The 20979-nt window shown below is 36.9% G+C and overlaps 2 protein-coding genes across 2 annotated transcripts; one reads left to right on the top strand and one right to left on the bottom strand.

Annotated features, from left to right (window-relative positions):
- Nucleotides 1-9210: 9210 nt before the first annotated feature.
- LOC148867801 (extracellular ribonuclease LE-like) lies at nucleotides 9211-10489 on the top strand. Its single transcript, XM_088976889.1, has 4 exons — nucleotides 9211-9365; nucleotides 9520-9672; nucleotides 9770-9971; nucleotides 10077-10489. Exons 1-4 carry the CDS (start codon nucleotides 9264-9266, stop codon nucleotides 10370-10372), a joined length of 753 nt encoding a protein of 250 aa, XP_088833015.1. The 5' UTR covers nucleotides 9211-9263; the 3' UTR covers nucleotides 10373-10489.
- Nucleotides 10490-13710: 3221 nt separating this feature from the next.
- Nucleotides 13711-19084, bottom strand: SCPL33 (serine carboxypeptidase-like 33). The gene is made up of 9 exons (XM_088976888.1): nucleotides 18685-19084; nucleotides 18480-18587; nucleotides 16970-17065; nucleotides 16726-16818; nucleotides 16548-16633; nucleotides 16016-16440; nucleotides 15810-15905; nucleotides 15296-15401; nucleotides 13711-14299 (listed from the first exon to the last, which is right to left on the bottom strand). The coding sequence occupies exons 1-9, from the start codon at nucleotides 18959-18961 to the stop codon at nucleotides 14150-14152; spliced, it is 1437 nt and encodes a 478-aa protein (XP_088833014.1). The 5' UTR covers nucleotides 18962-19084; the 3' UTR covers nucleotides 13711-14149.
- Between the last annotated feature and the right edge of the window lie 1895 nt (nucleotides 19085-20979).

Here is a 20979-nt window from a genome sequence, read left to right as displayed (position 1 = left end):
GGTTAGATGCCAATGCTTTCATGATGTGTATAGAATCTTTGTGGGAAAGAGATCCTATATCATTATATGCTATGCATCAAAACCAAGAAAAGTATCCACTTTATACAATTTTGATATAAAGCACTTACTATGCAAGGGCCAAGCTATTATTTTTTGTTGATTGCTTTGGGGATTTTCAAGGCATATATAGGGGGGAGGGGGGCATGGCTCTCCTCTATACTTGGCAATTAGGTTGGGTGGGTTGGGTTTGGGTTGGGTCAAGACATTTTGGGTTGATTTTGGGTCGGGTTATCAAATACTAGACCCTAACCCTAAATGTTTGGGTTAGGATTGACCCATGGGTCAATTTGGGTCATCCCAAAAAATAATTGAAATTTAAAAGATAAAGAAAAACTACATGAAAATGCCAAAATTAAAAAAATAATATTAAAATTCTAAATATAAATAAAAAAGCTTGAACATTTAACAATTTAAAGAGTAAACAGTAAAGAGTAAAGCCTAAATAGAAAAATAATTAACGAATGAAAACTTATTAAAATGCATAAATAGTCCCAATTAGACTTGACAACTGAGTCAGCAGGTTGACCCATGACCCAACCTAACCCAACCCAATTTTTCCTGAATATAAGATCCTAACTCTGTTTTTTCAGATTGCGTTGGACTGGATTCATGGGTTGAGTGAACTTTTTGCCAGGTCTACTCTCCTCTGACCTAGGTTTGCCCTAGTGCCATGCACTTTGCAATAGTATAACCATGTATGATATAAGGAGTATGGTATTTGAATTCAACTAAGAATAATTGGCATGTAGTTTCAAAATCTAACATATACCTTGTTTCACCTTTCAATTAAATATAAATGACATGGCTTAGTTTCTAGAGAGCAACTTAGCCATCTCAAGCAAATTAATCTTAGTCATATATCAACAGTTAGAAGCTACAAGTGTCTCGCAAGAAAAAAATGAGGTAGAACCAAAGAGAAACAAATGATGAGTACTAAGACCTGCATTTCAAATCTCTATCTCTCTCTAATATTTTCCTCTCTTAATTTATAAAAATTAATCAAAACTGATTGTTCCCTGTTTTTTTCTCATCTTGTGACTCTACATAAGGGAATCACGGTGCATGAGAAGACACGATATTTTATGAGAAGGGTTCCATGTGAACCTGTATTAAAAACTAGTGTTAATGGTGAGCGTAAGGAGGGGATATGCCATTTCCACATGGTTGGAGGAGGCGAGAGTGTAGCATTGAGCGATAATCATAACTGGTTTCTTGGAGACATTAATGGTGAGAAGGGAAAGATGAAGGGAAGAGAGAGATATGAAATTACAAAAACAAAGATAATAAAGATTTGTAAGATGAGGGTGACCTAGTCAACGGGTTTTGGCCAAGATATCGAATAAGGGTGAAACAGAACCGATTGTTTGAACAGTTTTCGAGCCGAATGATCTGATCATCCGGATCAATAATGGTTCAAAAACCATGAATTATGATATTATCACGTGAAGGGATTGTTTGCCAGCAGCTGGATTGGCTGAACTTGTGGCTGAAGAGTGCTTATATATAGACTTATCTTTTGGTGAATTGCCTGATTTGAAGATTTTCTACTCGGGTGCTGGCCATTTTCAAAATTTAACAAATGCTCAACAGTAGCTAGCCCACCCAAACTTCTAAATATCCCCATGGCCGCCATCCTCAAGAAGTCCATGCATCACGCTTGGTTCTCCCTCTGTTTTCTTGTTTTGTTTTGTATTAATGTTTGGTTGGGCAAAAGGTAAAAGGAAATGTAAACCCTTCCCAGTTCAGTTGATACTTCTCATATTCCAATCTTGAATCATTTATATTTCTTTCTTTCTTTCTTTTCAAGAATTTTCAGTAATCACAAACCAAAGGTACCAGCTGGCTCAGGTGGTAAAATAATCAACAGATGTATTTGATAAAATTTATTTTACGAAGAATCATGATTATTTAAGGAATGAATTCATGCATCGTATTTGAAGAATGAATTCATGATTATTTGAAGAATGAATTATTTGAAGAATCATGGTTCTCTTTGAAATTCAAAAATTTTTAAGCTCTAAGGAATGCATTATGAAAAAAGGTATCTGAGTCCAGAAAAAAAAAATGTTTCTATCATTGAGACATGCATCGTATTTGTATATATCATCAAAAACCATGCATGCAAATTACAATACAGAATATGTATTTTAAATTTTGTTGGTTTGGTTCATATTAAATTTAAAAATAGCTTTATATTACCCTCATTGCTCAAAATCAAAATAAGCCCACTCAACGGTTTCCAGTTGCTCTTCCTCTCTCTAGATTCTACTTAAACATTACCCCTTCACTGACGGGTAAAGAGAACTTGGCAAGAAGATGGGTTTTAATTCTATTATATGTAAGATTAGTTGCGGACCTGGATTCCCTCCCCCATGAAACCTTACCCTAAAACATTCGGAACATTTTTCATGAATTTAACATGTATGTATGTACTCGAGATATTCCCAATGTGTGGGCAGATGCTAATGCTTTAGTGGTGCATGTAGAGTTTTTGTCGAGGAAGATATCCTATATTATCATATGTTATGCACATGTACAAGTAAGCATTAACCATATAAGATATATATATATATATATATATATATATTTCATTGGTGTAAGGGCATGCCATGCAACATGTGCAAGTTAAGGGTAAATATGTAAGTTAACATTATGATGTGCATCAAAATCAAGACAAGCATCCCCTTTATACAATATTGATGTAAGAAAACTATTATATAGGGCCGAAGTTAGAACTTTTTATTGAGGGGAGCCAAAAACTAGTAAACATGAATAAGGGAGACCAAAATATCAATTGAGTGCTGTGGGGATTTTCAGGGCATTGGGGGATGCCTCCCCTATGCCACCCCTGACTCCACCCCTAGTGCTATGCACACTTTGCAAGTGGTATAAGCATGTATGATATAAGGACTATGGTATTTGAATTTAACTAAGGATAGTTGCCCTGTGGTCAAAAGCTACTTACATTTACATATACCTTGTTCACCTATAAATGTTAAATCTAATAGGTAAAACATAAAGGACAAAAGTGTCCTTGATTATTCAATATTAAATTTTCAAAACACAATAAGGCTTAGTTTCTAGAGAGTGGCTTAGCTATCTTAAACAAATCTCATTCATATATCAACAACTAGAAGCTACAAGTGTCTCACAAGATCAAATGATGTAGAACCAAGGCGAAACAATTGAGGACCAAGATCTGCAGTTCAGATCTCTCTCTCTCTCTATTACTTTCAATCTCTTTCTCTATTGCTCTAAACCAAATAAAAGCCCACCCTCTCTACTTTATCTCAACAAAAACCTCTTAACCAATTCTCTCTAGTATTTTACTTAACTTAGGTGTGCCCTTGTAAATTGATTGCTCCGCCCCCTATTTTTTTCATCTTGACTCTACATAGCGGAGCCACGTACGGTGCATGAGAAGATATGGCATTTAATGAGAAGGGTTCCATGTGAACTTGCATTAAAAACTAGTCTTAATAGTTAGGAGAAGGAGAAATGCCATATGGATATGGTTAGAGGAGGCCAGGGTGTAGCATTAAGCAATAATCATAACATGCTAGCTTCTTGGGGACATTAATGGTGAGAGAGAAAGAGAGATGGAATTAAAAATAATAATAATAATAATTGATGGAGCGCGATCCGGCCGGTCTTAGCTGTCCGTTGTCTTGCTTTCGAACGAGGAAGCAGGGATCCTGAAACGGGAGAGATGGGAAAGCTCCGGGGGGAACCCGGTGTAGAGGCTCCGAAGCTCAAGTTAGAATCTTTCAAAAGCAAGGTAATACCAGATAGCGCAAAGTTTTTGCATACCTCCGTTGTCGGGGGGGCAGGGGGCTCTTATAGTCGCTTTGCGTACTCGTCCCGAGGCCCTTGTCAGATCGGGTATGATTACTCTTGCGCTTGTCAACTCGGCTGTCGTCCCTTCTGCTGAGACAGAACCGTCACTGCCTAACCGTCTAACTGGAGAGGGCGGCGTCAGTGGCGGTGGCAGGTGGCCATTTAGAGTGCTGCTGCCAAAACGTCAGATCCCAAGTCAGTCAGGCGTGGCACCCTCGGGCACGGAATTCCCTGGTGCCAGGCATGGTACGACTTGTTTGGCTTTGGTGCCTAGAAGATGCGAAGTGCTGAGCGAGGCGGTCTTGAGCTCGAAGGTATCCCGAACTGCAACAAGGTGGGTCAGTTCGGCGAAGTCTACCCCGAGCTGTTACAAGGTGGTAGTTCGGCGAAGTCTGCCCCGAGCTGTTACAAGGTGGCAGTTCGGCGAAGTCTACCCCGAGCTGTTACAAGGTAGTTCGGCGAAGTCTATCCCGAGCTGTTACAAGGCGGTTTAGTTCGGCGAAGTGTGCCCTTGTTCCCGCCTAGGCTTGACCCCTTTTGCCAAGCTATCGTTTTTGCCACGTGTCTCATAATAAAGAGGTCGGTCCAAATTTTCCTTCATCAATAATAACAATAATAATAACATATAAACAGCCCTAAACATTTTCTTAATTGACGACTTATTGGTGCTATGTGGGACCATTTTACAAAGCATATGTTAGTAGCTTTTGAAATTATATGGCACATATAAGGAGTTGATAGGGGTTTTATCGATTTCTACCTGAAATTGGGAACAATGATAAATGAGAAAATCTATCGTAATTTAAGAAAAATAATATAACATAGGTGAAGATTTAGGACAAGATGTTCAAAAAACCAATATAACTTTTTGAGGGGAATTGAATAAACCATAAATTTGCAAGAAAATCTTTACTAAAACCAACCTTGTCAAATTTTAAGTTATAATACAAACATAATAAAACTTACAAAACTCCCACTTATAACACATTATTGACAGCACTTCCCCTTGTCATCACTCTCCATGAAAGATGATAAAGATTTGTAAGATAAGAGTGGCCTACAAGCTACAACTACAGGTAAAAAAAGCTAACCAAAATCAAATATCCACTCCATGTAGTAATTAAAAGATATATAGCGATGACTCGCCATCATAGCACAATCCGTGTCAGTGTCAGTGAGAATGGTAAAAAAAACACGTGCTTTAATATGGAACCATAAATAAGGTTCAGCCAATAAAATAAACTGCACATGTAAACCGGAAACAAATGATACTATTCCTCAATAATTCAGGTGTAGGTGTAGCCATTTGAGTGGACCGTTGGTAGCGTCGGATCCCACCTCCGACTCCCAATTTTCCGGCGATTGACACGCAATTTTTCATCGGTAGGACGCACGCCGGGCCCACTTCCTCATCCCCAACCCCAATGATACAGTCCTATCTCTCTCCTTTACCTTAGGAAAGAAATAAAGAAAAAATGTCCCGAAACAACAGATTCGGACCATTAATATGGTATAGGACCAAACTTCAACATGCCTTTTATTTGGTTCAATATTCTTTATTTGAACTCTATTTTCTTGTTTAAGTTTGATTCGATTAAATATTCAACAAATTTAAATTCGTACCCCTGATCAAAAGCTAAACCAGTGGTAAAACTTCTATGCCCTACCCCTAAGAAATGGACAACCACAGTCCTTTATCACAAAAGATAAATTAACCAGTAGGTATGAGAAAGAAAGAAACCCATATCTCTCCACGCTAACTTCATTGTAGACCACAATTCTTACCTATTTCTTTGTGTACAAAGGTGCATGAATCAGGAGTCATTTTCTGTATGAAAATGATCTATCGATCACCTCTTGGCTTCTCCGCAATTCCACCACTTCTGTTCTGTGTAAAGGTGGTAGATTCTTTCTTTTCATGAAAAATATAACCATATAATGTTTAAATTTAAATTTACCCCTCAAAAGAATCCAATGACAATCAGGAAAAGAACTACATCTACAGTTAACGTTGTTATTGTTTTACATCTACCACAGATGTATGCTTCAGTATCACCAGTAAGAGCATGGTACAAACTATGGATATGATACGCCTGTTTTGATACGTATCTTTTGAAAATTATACGGTCTGAAATGCCTGTTTTCAGGTGTTTCGGACCCCCAATTTTTTTCAAAAATAAAAAACAGGTTCTAAACTTTGAAAAAAAAAAAAGAAATTTGGCTGTTTTTAAATGCCAATACGATACGGCCGAAATTCGCATCAATACTTTGAACCTTAACTAAGACTAACTAAATATATTAGATGGACTACAACACCCCATTGCCCACATGCCACCTTCCCCAAGTCCCTAAGTAATGATGGCATATGTATATATATACACTTATTAGAGTTTTTATATAAGGTTTTATTTATTAATAAAATTGAGTTGAGGCTGAGGTGAGCTGAGTGGGGTACAAATATAAGGGCTCCACAACAACTTATGGCCACTAGGGTTGTCGATTGGACTGGATTTGATCCAATCCAATTCAGCCTAGTGTGAGTCCATAGGTCCAATCTTGGACTATTTTGGACCGGTTTAATTCAATGTTTAGACTGTTCAATTTGTTTAAATTCATTTTAATTTAGATTCATTATAATCCAAGCCTGATCCATTGATACCTATATTCTTATCTTATATCAATGGACTGGATATTGACTTAATCCAATCAAATCCAATATAAATTTATTACAGATGGACCAGGTCCAATCTAATCTAATAAAGATTTTGGACCGAATTGGTCCAATCCATTATGTCTTTTTGATCCATTCAATCCATCTAAATTGATTTTGGACTGGACGGGGTCCAATCTAAAACCGGTCCATTAACACCCTTAATGGCCAGACGTTGTCAAGTTTTGAGCCAAAATTCCAAATCATAGAAGGTTTGCTGCCTCAAAGTATATCTTAGATGTTTAAAAAAAATAATGTCTTATGCCGTTATGTTTTATTTATGTTTTTGAGATGTGCATATTAAATTTAAGGAAAAATTTATGATGCCCACAAGACATGATACTTGGAATAGTTTGATGAATAAAAAATCCCCATGTGAATTTTGATAAAATTCATTTGATTGGTTACCGCTTTTATGATATGGGTTGATTGGCTTTATGTTTTAATTTCTAGTATCATGTATGTCCTTTCCGTCATTAAATCAAAAGTAAATTTAATTGGGTAGTACTGTTATATATAATAATCTTGTCTTCTCATACATTATTATTTGCTTTAATTGCCACCTACAATTGTTACAAAACACAGCCACGCATGATTGCACGACAAAAGGAAAAAAGCTGTGTGTGGATAAGTGCCTGTTTGGGAGGGTTTTTATACAGTCACTTACAATTACAAGGTAGGTCTCACACGAAAAGTCAAGAAGCTATGTTTGGTGAAAACTTGAAAAAGCCAAAATACACTCTTATTGGATTGAGAAAATGGCTTTCCTGTTGTGAAGCTAGTTTGGTAGTTTCTCAGTAACAGTTTGGTCGATTTAGCTCAATCAATCCAAAAACATTCCAAACAGGGTCTAAATTGCACTAACAAGGGATTAGGTGTATATAAATTAACAAAAAGCCAAAAAGGCGCAGCACCCTAATCTTCAATGAAGATTCTTCATTTAATAATAATAATAGTAGTATTACTACTAATAGTAATAACATTATTATTATTATTATTATTATTATTATTATTATAAATCTTACATATAAATATCCTTCATAATTCAAATCATCGTGCACCGAAGTGCACTGTGATTGGAACTTGGAAGAGACATAAATACAATAACCCCAGTGTAATATTACAAATTTAGATTTACTCCTCAGAGTGCTCCTCATAGCAAATCTCACCATGCATTTGGAATATCTCCCCAATGAATAATAGCATACAAGTATAAGAGATGTTCTTGATGTATGGCTGGGATGTGCTTGAAGTTGGTGCGAGGAGCAGATCAATCCCTTGGTGGAGTGGTGCGATCAGCTGAGGGTGCCATACCAACCACTGAGATAAAGGTGAAGCGACAACCTCTCTCCAGGCTATAGATGTGCATAGTCTCTCTCTAGTTAATCTCAACCGAGGGTGAGGGGATCTTTTAATGCTACCACCTAAATAATTATGTTCTAGGAAATACTTATCTGGATAAATATACTTACCCATATTTTTTTATTTCACAGGTAAATAAGACAATGATCATTTTATCCATAAAAAGTCATTATTAAAAGGGGCAATTTTGTCACATCCAAGTGTTGGCACCTTTCTTCCCAGATGGAAAAGTTACTTACCCACTTAGAAGATGGGCATCACTTATCCTGGTAAGTGATACCCGGGAAAATTAAATTTTCCATGGATTCTACATAAATCTGAAAAAAAAATTGATGAATGAAAACCAAAATCCAATTGACCAATTTTCTCTCATCTCAAAATCCAAAAAACAAATGGATCATTACATTTAAATGCAATTATTTAGAAGGAATTAAGGTTAAGGCTTAAGACGTGTATATATATATATATATATATATATATATATATATATATATATATATATATATTTATCCCAACACGTACAGAGCTTTGGATACGTCAACTTTTATGGGAAATAATTTCTTTGGCCATCACAATTTCATTTGCAAGGGTGTAAAAGATTGGGAGAGAAAATGATTTGAGTGCAAGTAGTTCTTATTTATTTTTATTTTAACTTTCATCTTATTTTGTTTAACCAACTCTACTTCCATGGAAAATGTTGTCAAGACTTATAAATAGTTACATATTCAAGGGCTTTGTATTGTTTTTCTCTTTTACTCTCTAAATTCTCAAGGAAAATTAAGGTCATGGATAATTAAGTTAAGCTATGTTTGGGTTGATAGAAAATAAGAGAGAAGTAGGAAGTTAATGAGGCAAAGTTGTTAAGGAATTTCACAAAAAAAAAATATATATATATATATATATATATTGATAAGGTATTTTGGCTCAGTTTTGTGTTGCTTTCTTTTTCTTTCTTATTAAACCAAACACAACCTTAGGGTCTGTCCGGTCATCACTAAGACAGTTTGTCAGTTAATTAACCCATTGGACAATGGATAGAACAATATCTTCTACGTCCGTTATCCAGGTGTCCAGTGGAGCTAGGCACTGATCCACTTCTCCATCAAAAAGATGATGAAAGGACTAAGGACTATGGCCCACACAAATACGCACGTGCTGACATGCATCGTAATGTATGGAGTATATTCCACCAAGATATACTATTTTTTGCTATAAATAGGGCTATATATCCACACACTGCACCACGGATCGACAAACTGAGTCTCAGTCTCAGACTGAAAGGAGGCAAAGAACCATGGCGTCCATTTCTTCAATCCTTCTTCAAGTTCTCGTCATACAGTTTCTGGTAGCACTAGGTGTTTCACAACGTCCGAGCTTCTATTATTTCGGGCAAGAGGTCAGTACGTAGTCTTCCCGGCCGGAGAAGACGACCCTCTTATTGCTGCTGTGATCGATCGATCATCTCTTCTCTTCCATAAATATATATATATATATATACTTCTGTCTTGGTCCTTCTAATTAACCCTAGCTAGAGAGGTTCTTTCTTTCAGGTGAGATCGGCGTTATGTGCTTCGACAGAGGGCTGTTGCTTTCCGACGGTGGGAAAGCTTGCAGATAACTTTACCATTCATGGGCTTTTCCCAAGTCTTAGTAACGGGACGTTGTTGTCCTACTGTGAAGGGAACTCCTTCGATCGATTGGAAGTAATAATTAATCTCCATTTCTTCTTCCGTTTATCTCCTCCTCTTCCAGTCGTCGTCACAGATGATTCACTGTATGAAATTTTTATGGTGTGTGTAGTTAAGAGGGCTGATCAGGCGAATGCAACGCAACTGGCCATCGTTTTCCTGCCCAAGCAGCAACAGCGAGTCGTTCTGGGCTTACCAGTGGAAGAAATACGGGACCTGTTCATTGCCCACCTTCGGTACTCAACATGCATACTTCAAAGCAGCTCTCGACTTAAAGGACAGAGTGGATCTCCTCCAGATCCTTGAGGACGAAGGTAATGGCGCCGTAACGCTAGCTGCGTTCACGTACTGTTACGTTGATGATGTTACAGTCGTACTAATTAATTAGTTTCATCAATATTTAACGTCGTTGCTGCAAGAATCAAACCCACCGGACAATATTACAGTCGGGAGAAAATCATCCAAGCCGTCCGAACGGCAACATGATATATTCCCTCGGTGGTCTGCTCAGACGACAAGTTTGGGCGCAATCAGCTCTGCGAAATTCACCTGTGCGTGGATAAATCTGGGTCTCACTTCATCGAGTGCCCGGTCTACTTCACGCCCACCTGTAATTCCATCGTCAGATTTGCTCCTTTCGATGATGATGCAGCTGTTGGAGGGATCTACCTTCCTTCCTGAGCTGTTGTTGGACTCTACTAATATCTATAAATAACTCACCTTTGCAGCTGGTGAGTGAGACTGAGATCCAAAATAAAGTGGAGGCTGATGGACAACTTAAATGTATCTTATGTGGTAAATTAATCAACAATGGATGCACGTACTTCATTCCCATTGAGGCTTCCTTCGTTTTGTTAGCTTTGAATGAATTATTCCTGTCAATTGCACCAAAATATAATAAGGCTGTCAATTGCACTGGATTTGGTCCAATCCGATCCAGTTCAGTGTGAGTCCATCACAAATGAACCAAGTTCAACCCAATCCAATGAATATTTTGGACCGATCCAATTCAATGTTTGGACTGTCTAATATGCTCAAATTTGGTTTAATTTAGATTGATTTAAACCAAACCTGGTCCATTGATGCCTATATTCTTATCTTCTATCAATAGGTTAGATATTAACTCAATTCAAACCAATTCGATATAAATTCATTATGGATGAACCAAGTCCAATCCAATCCAATAAATATTTTGGATCATTAAGTCTGGACTGGCCTGGTCCAATTCAATATGTCTTTTTGGTCCGTCCAATCCCTCCAAATTGATTTTGGAAACAGGTGCATTGACACCCCTAATTCCATCATTTCACAAGACGATTTAAGTAGTACATCCGATTTCATGACGTACTTAATAAGGCCTTCAATTCAATATGCTTGCCTTTCGTCTACTAAAATAAATAAAAGAAAAAAATCAATATATATATAGCTTAGAGAATGATGAGGAAGGTACATAGGTCAACTAGAAGACATTAAATGACATAATAATTGCATTTAGAAACATATAAAATGATATCTGAGTAGGTATATTGCTTAAATTTGCAACAAGAAGATGATGGAAGAAGACCTACGGTTCTTGCGACTTGCGCTTCACTGACTGTATTGCTAACTTTCTCACTTTTCCCTTGGCTCTATTTGACTGGTGATGGATATTTGGTTCTATCAGTATGGCCTAATTATGATATATGATAATTTGGAGATCGGATTCATACTCACAAAACAAAATGGTGCTCATATCTTCATATTTGTATGTTTTTATTTATGGTGAGATATTTTCAAAGCACACCTACAATTGACTTTGAGTATAGTGTGAGCACTGTTTTGTGATGACTGCATCCGCTCTTGGTTAAGTTGTGAATAGATTCATTCTTCCCAAAGACAATATCTTTATTTTATAATTTACCAAAATAAATATCTTTACTTTACTTTATAGGAAGATAAAGGTATGACTATTGACTTGGCCTAACCCTACTTATACATAGGGGTGCAAGTTGGGTTGGACTTTAGCTCAACCCTAGCCTAACCCTAAGAATTGGGCCTCAAGCCCAAGCCCAGGGTCAGGTTCAAACTATCCAACCCGAACTCTACCTGTACTAAAATTTGATGCATTTAGATTGATGAATCAATCCACAATAAAAGTTGATGTACATGTTTGTGCATATGAATGCAATTATGCATATATGTATATTTTATTAAAATTATACATATATGCTTCAATGCTTGTGTGCACGAAAATATATTTATATATGCCTATGTACATGTATTTGAACTATTTAAGGACTAGGCCCAAACCCAACCCAAAAAATTAAAAGCAAAAAACCCAAACTTTTGGATTCAGCCAGCGTGAAGATTGAAAATCCAAATCCAACTATTGTAAAATTGTGGGCTGGACCATTATAGGCTCAGGTTGGGCCCACCCAAGTTGAACCCCTACTTATACATCTGGATTGTAAGCGGTACAACTATATGGGTCAACCACTCAACGACCAGTGGCAAAGCCGGGAATCTTTTTTGGGGGGCGGCAAGGTAAGCAGGAAAATGAGATAGAGAGTAGAAGTAGGCTTGGGAAGATGTTGGTCTATTACATATTTTTTAAAGAAAAAATAAACAATTTTTCTTTTTTAATTTTAGGAATTGAATGAGCGTCATAAATTCATCTTTTACATTTTGATTCGAGGGGTCTTTTCGCAAAACAAAGTACAGAGTGTTTATCACAGATTCATAGTACATGGGGTGTTTGTAATTTACCCTATTTATTATTATAACTTTTTTTCATTAAAATTGGAAATGCAACGGTAGTACGATACAAGAATCATATTTTTAAAACGCTGTATTTTTTTCTAGACAAATACTATAATGCAACAATAAGGAAAACTGAATTTTGATGCAATTAGGAGGCTGTTTAGTTGCATTACCGTTTATTTACAAAATATTTTATATGATTTTCTCTTTAAAATCAGGGCGCACATGACAATATGGTTATTATTATTTTTATGACAGCTAGATGCCATTAGTTGACATTAGACACCACATAAATTGAATTAAGAGAAAAAAAGTCTAACCATCGGGGGAAGCATCAAAACTACGTTTCCCCCAAAGCATTTTTTTGATAAATTAGAGGTCTCAGTTCAGTATGATGCACGAAAAATTAGAAAATTGATTAATTTTAGGGAGAATGACGGTTCAGCTTAGGGTTAGAATTTGTAGGCTTAAAGTATATTTGGGATAGGTTTAAAGTATATTTTCTCTTTGCAGTGGAAATAAAAAAAAATTCAGTTTTTTTTTTTGTTTTGTTTTGTTTTTTTTTTAAAAGAGGTCGACATACAACAAAAGCTCTAAAAATTGTTGCTCCATGAAGCTACACAACTGAGGGATCAATCGATCATTCCCAGTAACCCTAGTGCAATCGGAATTCAATCTTAAGTCTCCACTACAATTAATGGGAGACCTTATTAACAAGGTTTTCTAAATATCGGCATGGGTTGATATGTTGGTAAGGCGTATTGGCCTGTATCGATGTTTTTTAATGTTTTATTTAGTTTTTTTGTCGAAATTGATTCAGAAGAGCCAGTTTAAGGCCCAGCTACCCTCTGAACCAGTGACTGACCTGATACAACCCCTGTAAGGATGTATAGGAAAGCCACCAGCATAATATGTATCAGCCAATACAGACTAATATGAATCGATACTTTGAACCTTGCTTATCAACCAACTAGTAGATACTTTGGCAGGGGATATTTAAAATTAAATTAATAAAAATATCTATTTATTATTATTTATAAAATGAAAAGAAAAAAAAAAGAAAAAACTTAAATATTTTAAAAATCCTTCGTACAAATATTGATATGAGTGATGGACAAATCAAACCAAACCAAACATTATTTCAAATTTCCATTGAAAAAACGCCTATGACCTATGTGGACTTGAATTGGGTAGCATCGGAAGAAAACAACTTATGGTTCTCTTTTTCATTTTTCAACCGTACCGTATCACAAATTCACAGTCAAAACGGTGCAGCCGGCCGGCATAAAAAAGTAGAATGCTTGCTCATTTCTATTTTCTACTAAATCACCGGTGTGGCAAGTTATTTATTTAAAACCCAACAAATACCCTGAAAAGGTCAATGCTCTTTTCAGTTTTCTCCTGATGTCTAAACTCCTAAAGCATGAGGGGACTCTGTGTAATCACTACACTAGTACAGAGAAGGGATCAAAGCTAGCACTTATCTCTTTTTTTCTTGGGGAGTTGGATTTGGACAGAGAGGCCAGAGAAAGTATAAGAATCTGCTACAATCTGCCTTCACATTTGTCCTTGTCCTGCTAATCCTCTCTATCATTCACTTGTTACATCACCCATCAGAGAGAGAAATAAGAGAGAGAGAGAGATTCACAGTGAACCTTTGAATTGTAAATATTCGCTTCCACCAATAGGAAAAGAAAGAAAATCTCCTGCTGTATTTTGGCCAGGCAGTATGCTCAAAGCTGTTGCAGGAATTTTATTTGTTAGAAGGGAGGTCTTGGCCGGACAAGAAAGAGTTGATGAGGGCAAGAGCCTCGCTAGGCTTGTTGAGAGGTACCAAGTGGCCTGTCCCTCTCACTGTCACAAATGTTAATCCACCTTCATACTTCACTATCCTCCCTCCAACCTGCACCCAAACCAACATCATCGATCACCACCTCCAAAAATGCAATCCAATTTTATGCAATTAATTAAACAAAGCAAAACAGTTCATTCATGAATACATGCATCATTCTCATTGTTATTGAACTAAAATACCATTTCGGGGTAAATTGATTAATTGGATAATTGACCAATTTTTTGTATCACTAGAATGTGTTCCACGCCTAGAGTGCGGGTTAATTGATTATCCACCCATCAAACAATGTTGATTCTCTCCGGGGTCCTGCCTCCATCTTTACTCAGGTAAGAAATTATTTGGGCAATTTTTACCCAGAAATCATCTGCGTAGATAAATGGTAAAAAAAAATCAAAGTATTTGGTTGGTTCAGACGGGATGGGATGGTTGGATCATTGTGATGGAGAACGACTGCCAAAGCATTATTTTGTTGTTAGTTATTATTAAGCGTAAAATACAAAAACCTCCCCTAAAGTTTTTAACAATCATAAAAACCTTCCTTTTAGTTTCATTTTAACAAATAATGCCTTTGAATTTTTGAGAAATTTGACAAAAACCTCCCTTCCATCACTTTCTTAAACGGGTTATTCAGTAATTTTGTATATAAAATAATTTATAAAAAGGTAAAATAGGTATTTGGAAGAAACTGCTACATCAGTCGTCTCAAAAGATAATGAAAGGGAGGTTTTGGTCGAGTTTCTCAATAGTTTAAGGGAGGTATTTGTTAAATAAAACTAGAGGGGAGATTTTTATAGTTGTAAGAGACTTTAGGGAAAGTTTTTGTATTTTACACTATTATTAAAGTATAGACAGCTGTAAAAAATAATATAAAATTCAGAGTCAAATGGTCAGAGCAGAGGGTGGGTGGAAGTGTTTAACCCGTGACCCAATAACCAAAACGGTTTTACTTGCCATCCGAGTCTTACAATTGTATCGGTGGAATCATGCATAGAAATGAAATAGAGCAGTGGTAGAGTAAGAGTACAGAGATACAGATGAACAGACCTGGCTGTGGTGGTACCAAGAGCGCCAGGGCTCTTTGAGAGGCAGACCCAGAGCTTCGATCCAGTATCTTGAGCCTATAACCGGTACTCTGCCGTCAGCGTCCCCGCTGCGTCGATGTCCACAGAGTCCAATTAGAGATTAGCAGCGACAGACTTGGGACTTGGGATTAATAAGTGAAGAAAGTTTTCAAGTTTTCAACCCCAACGGCTTAAAACATGGTCCATAGTCTGATCAGATGTGGACAATGCAGATTAAGAAAATATGGACAAATCACGGAAAAGCATCCGAGACATGTCGGCTGGACTGGTTTTTGTTTCTGTGTCCAGGACTGAAATCTCTGACGAACAAATATCACTTTACCCAAAAACTTGCACACGTGATACTAGCTAGAAGTAGAAATAGATTCTTCTCCTTTTTCATTTTTGTGGGTGGGTTGATTCTCTCATCTGAAACTGAAATGATATGTGTAGAAAAACATATAGAATGAAAAAAGAGGTAAGTAAGAGACAATAACCTGTAGACCCATATCCTGAGACCAGCTTTGATGAGTTTGGTGTAGATTGGCATGGTGGAAAAGACTGTAAAATTGTATGTCTGTAATATGGATTCACTGCATAAAGATAAACATCCATGCAAGATGCAACAACAAATTAAATCATCACCATCAAAAGAAACGAATGAATGAAGTAAATTAATCATTCATGTATCAGAATTACTTACTTGCAGACCTTCCATGTTGGTTTGGCGTTGGCATGGAGTGATGATTGAACATCAACCCTGTTGAGATACTCCTCTGTGTATTTAGAATAACAAGGGTCGTAGCCTTCGGCTCCCAGAGTTAATCTGATCCTCCTCATGCCATAATTCTCTTCCACCTGGTTTACCTTGTTGGAATGATAAGAAGATGTAGTACTAGCATTGGTGAGGAGACACGTCGGGGCATAAATATTGTAGATGTCGATTTCACTGTATTGTCTGAACACTACATTCATGGCGTCGATGCATTCGTCGTTCCAGTTCAAGAGCTTGAAGTCGCATACTTCTTTGGCTCGCTCATACACTTGGTCTGATATCACGGCGTGACTCCAGGCGTACTCCAGCAACCCTTTGGAGTCATAGAAAAAATCCGTTTCTGGGTTCCCCACCTGCACTTCATCTTCATCCCTTAATTAGCAACTGGATATTAATTAATTAACAACATGCATCGGATGACGATCGAGATTTTAATTTACTGGGACAGTTGGGGACTTACAATGAAACCTTTCAGGTTAATGAATGGATACTTTCTGTCTTGGTTTCGATCATGAACAAGCTCAGCCAGCTGAGGAACGTAGTGTCCTACAGAATTAATAACATCATCAGAGATTGTCAAGAATTCTGGTGATTTAATTTTATATTTCATGACAAAGGACTAGCTTCTTCTTCTTCACCTGCGTAACTCTCTCCTGATATAAAGAAATCGTGGGTCTTATATTGCGGAAATCTTTCAAGCCAATTCACCAAGAAACTGTAGGCATCCTCAGCTGAGTGAATGTGAATCAAAGAATTGAACTGTCAGTTAAATTAATTTTAACAGTGTAAACTAGTAATAATGGAGCCGCTCCACATGTGAACAAATTAAATCGCTCATCTGAAGAAGATGATGAAAGCAAGTGGAGCTGGGATAGTTATTACCCACGAATCCATCGTCCAATTTGGTGAGATCAGAGGATGTGTTGGTGTAAGAGAACCCAACTCCCACCGGTGATTCCACAAATAATAAGTTGGCTTCTGTAGGGAGCGGAGCAAAAACAGAAAGAGATTTTACATGTAAGAAGAATTAATAATGGTGATGTCCAAAATAACTGAACCTTACTGGTTGAGTTGGTTTGAGCGTCAAATTGAGTTTTACTAAACACTGGGCAAATTGAACGATCATTTGGGTCGATAATGGTTGAACTGGGTGGAGTCAAAACCAATTTCTTCTTGAGTCGATAATGGTCTCAAGTAGTGGAGTGGAGTGGAGTCCAATTTCTAACACAATGCTCAGGGTACGTGTATTTTGTTGTAAGTTGTTACAATTGTTAATTTCCGATTTTATTCTACGTGGCAATAGTTTCTTGTGATGGATTTCTGTCATAAAAAATGCAGAAACCCATTTGTCAATCTCAAAATTGGTTTCAAATTTTGAAAATGTTTTTGCCAGGATAGACTAATTTCAAATTCTAGGTTCAAAAAATGTTGTTGCAAGGAGATTACTTTCAAATGCTGGATTCAAAATTTGAATCTTGTTCTTTGCAACCAGACTATTTTTAAATGCTAGATTCAAAATTTGAAAGTTATTATTCTTTTTTCAATAGACTAATTACTGAGTGAAGGCAATAGACTAATTTAAAATGCTAGAAAAAGAAGCTTGAAAAATCTGGAAGAGATGACCATGAAATTGAAAGAGAGAACCAAGAAAAACAGGTTTCCACTAAACCGGACTAGACGATGGGCCGGAAAGGACCTAGTAATAGTTTGGCCACGATTCAACCGATTTTATTGCTGATGTCATAAATATGTTCACTAAAATATGAAAATTCCCACACCAATCGTGGTCATCTGGATTTGACCAAAGTCAATGGTTTCTGAACATATTCCTATTGATTCACTTTCTTTTTTCTTTTTTTTGGTGGGGGTGTGTACTGTGAACTGTGAACTGAAAAGGGGTTCATGGGTTCTACTTAAATCCGATTAAACCAACCGACTGATCCGATTTTCAGAACCCTGGATTTGGGACCTCTTTTCTTTAGAAAAAAAAAAAAAATGAAGTCTCACTGCCTCAATTTTTGCTTGGATACGGTGGCGTTTCTGGGTCCCAGTTAAATGACGGTTTTGGCGGGTTGGATGGGCAAACCTCCGGCTTAACCGAAACCCGGAGAGCATTCCGGTTTTTACTCCGGTCCGAGTTCTTAAGAAGGCTCGATTCAATTATCTATGTTGTCACGGTTATTCCAATGATGGTCGTGAATCTCGTGAATTCTTATCTCCGATTAAATCTACTCGTATTGGGCTAAATATGGTCAAGGTTTATAGAACTTGGTTCTCTGTCTCTCTCTCTATCTCTCTCAGACTCAAAAACTCAGAGTTGTGTGTGTGTGGTGTGGCAGAGAAAAAACCTGCAGAGAAGAAAGAAAGAAGGCAAGAGAAAGAAGATGAAAACCTCTGTTCCAAGCAAAATTGTTGAACTCAAGGCCGACTCCATTGCTCTTAACCCTAAGAGGACCGAGCTCAGTAGCTGCACCATATCCCACAGAAGAACACCCTGGACCTACAATCATAAAAACAAACACAAAAAATTCACACTAGAGAAGTATTCAAAAGGAATTAAGAAGCAGTGGCGCATCCAGCATGATATTGTGTATGACCTCCATTAAGCCAAAGAAGGAGAGGCTTGTTGGACGGGTGAGATTGAGCTTCAAAGAACCAGTAGAAGAGGGCCCTCCCACGATCTTTATCAACGGTGATGTAGCCTGAGAAATGTGAGATGGAGGGGGTTGAGGGTTGACCAGGCAGATTAATTACTCTGTCGGGTTGCTGGAGTTGTCGGTGTGCCGCTGCTGCTGCTGCTTTAATGCTTGCAATAAAGAAAAAGATGGAGAGGAGAAGAAAGAAAGCAGGAACTGATGACCCTGCTGACCCCATTTCTTCTTCTGTTTCCTCCTCTCCTCCTATACTCTTTCACTCTTCTACTACTACTACTCTCCCCCTTTACAATCTGCTCTCCCATTTTCATTCTTTCATATAAATATATAGTTAACAATATCAAGATGGAATCTATAGAGGCAAGTTATTTATAGCAGCATCGGTGCAAACAATGTCTCGTCATTTGCGCTTGGGCTTTCAACCGTCGGATATGATTACACTTGGGCTTTGGTGTTTGATGGGTTCCACTTACACCACAAAAATACACGGGTGGTGTTAGATATAGTCCGGGGTTCCTATGTTTTTATCTTGTTGCAGTTGCATTGTATCATTGGCTGTACCAAAAATTTCCCTTTCTTTCCCTCTTGCCGACCGATCAGTAATTCATGGATCGTTGAAAAGAAACAAACGAATAACTCCAAAGTACAAACGTTTCATCATCGTTCAATTACTTCTCTGAGCAGAATCACCGCACCAATTCTTGGCCACATGATGGGAAATCCAACGGCCAGCCCTTACAAATCTACGGAGTACGGACCACAGTAGCATTTGATTTGTCAACAGTAAGAAAAGGGAGAAGCACCCAAATAAAAAGGAACTATTAAGTATACGTTTGGCATGGCTTAAATAAACGTTTCTACTTGATTTCTCTTTAAAATCGAGAAAAAATGGTTGGTAAATGTTTTTCTTATTTATTAATAATTAGATACCACTCGGCACCATATCGGTGGAACAGTGAATAGATGCTTAATCATTGGGAGAAACATTAAATAGATGCTGGCACGCATATACTGATTTAACAATCACATGGCACCATTTATCAAATAAACGGAATTTATATCAAATACCGCCTTAAGTCTATTATTGAATCTACTGCCACGAATCCTGTAATCCAGTGTGAGGGCTTCGATTTGATGACCCATATATGAGTTGCGTCAAATTGTCAATGTCTTACTTAGGGAAGGTCAAGTTGAACCAGACAACGAATCGGTCAGGGATCCAGTTCACGGGTTGAACGGTCCAATCTTTCGAATTGAAGGAACGATTCATTCTAACAAAAAAATAAAAATGGCAAAACCATTGGACGGTTCGAATAGTTCAACTGCCCAGATCAGCGGTTTGCTAACCAAATCAAAGGTACATTTTTGGCGAAATAGCGGTTTTGGGGTAAAACAGAACCAATCACCTAACCATTTTCCAGTTTTTCTGATCTAATCCGGTTTTGAAAACTATGCCCAAAACTTTATAGCCTAATATGAGATGATTATGTAATCAAATCCAAATTTTATAATCTACATCCAATTAATAATGAAAAACAAAAAATATATATAAAAACTAAAAAATACATAAATTTTATAAAAAATTTTAAATATATTATTTCTATCAATTATTATTATTTAGAATATCCGTACAAATCATTATTAGTATAAATTAGATGAGAGGGAACAATCATTTTTACATCTGTAGAGTGATATCTTTAACTCTATTGACTGTTGTGCCGCTTCGTCATAATTTTGGACTGTATTTTAGATGTCTGTTTCACTTTTATGAAACTCAATTCAACGAAGCATTGATTAAGGAAAAAAAAAAATCAACGAAGCATTATCTGAAACGAAGGGCTTCTACTATAAAACGACAAGCTAGGATACAAAATTGGACTTTCGATAAAGTGGGCAAAATATGATGCAATTAAACAATACAATCAAGGAGGTTGTTATCTCTCGAATGGCTGAAATTGAAGGTGGGTTGATAAGTATATTTGACCAACTGAACCAGCTGATAGGTTCACTTTAGGCTGTATTTGATTGCAATGCAAATAAATTTATATTGACTTAAAATTATGATAGTGCAAATGATTTGAATGTAAATTTTAATTTATTTTTGTTTTAAACTTTAATTTATTTTGTTTGATTGTAGTATAAATGAAATAAATTAAGATATGAAGCAGAATAAAATAAAACCTAAAATAAAATTGAATGAGATTTTACATTTTTTTTTTCATTTGCACTCCCGTGCCT

The sequence above is a fragment of the Nelumbo lutea genome, chromosome 3 (genome assembly GCF_056320005.1).
Source record: "Nelumbo lutea isolate HS-2025 chromosome 3, American lotus-T2T, whole genome shotgun sequence".
In the NCBI taxonomy this organism is placed as follows: Eukaryota; Viridiplantae; Streptophyta; class Magnoliopsida; order Proteales; family Nelumbonaceae; genus Nelumbo; species Nelumbo lutea.
Note: the sequence above shows the minus strand (reverse complement) of the source record. Positions and strands in the feature narration are given on the sequence as shown.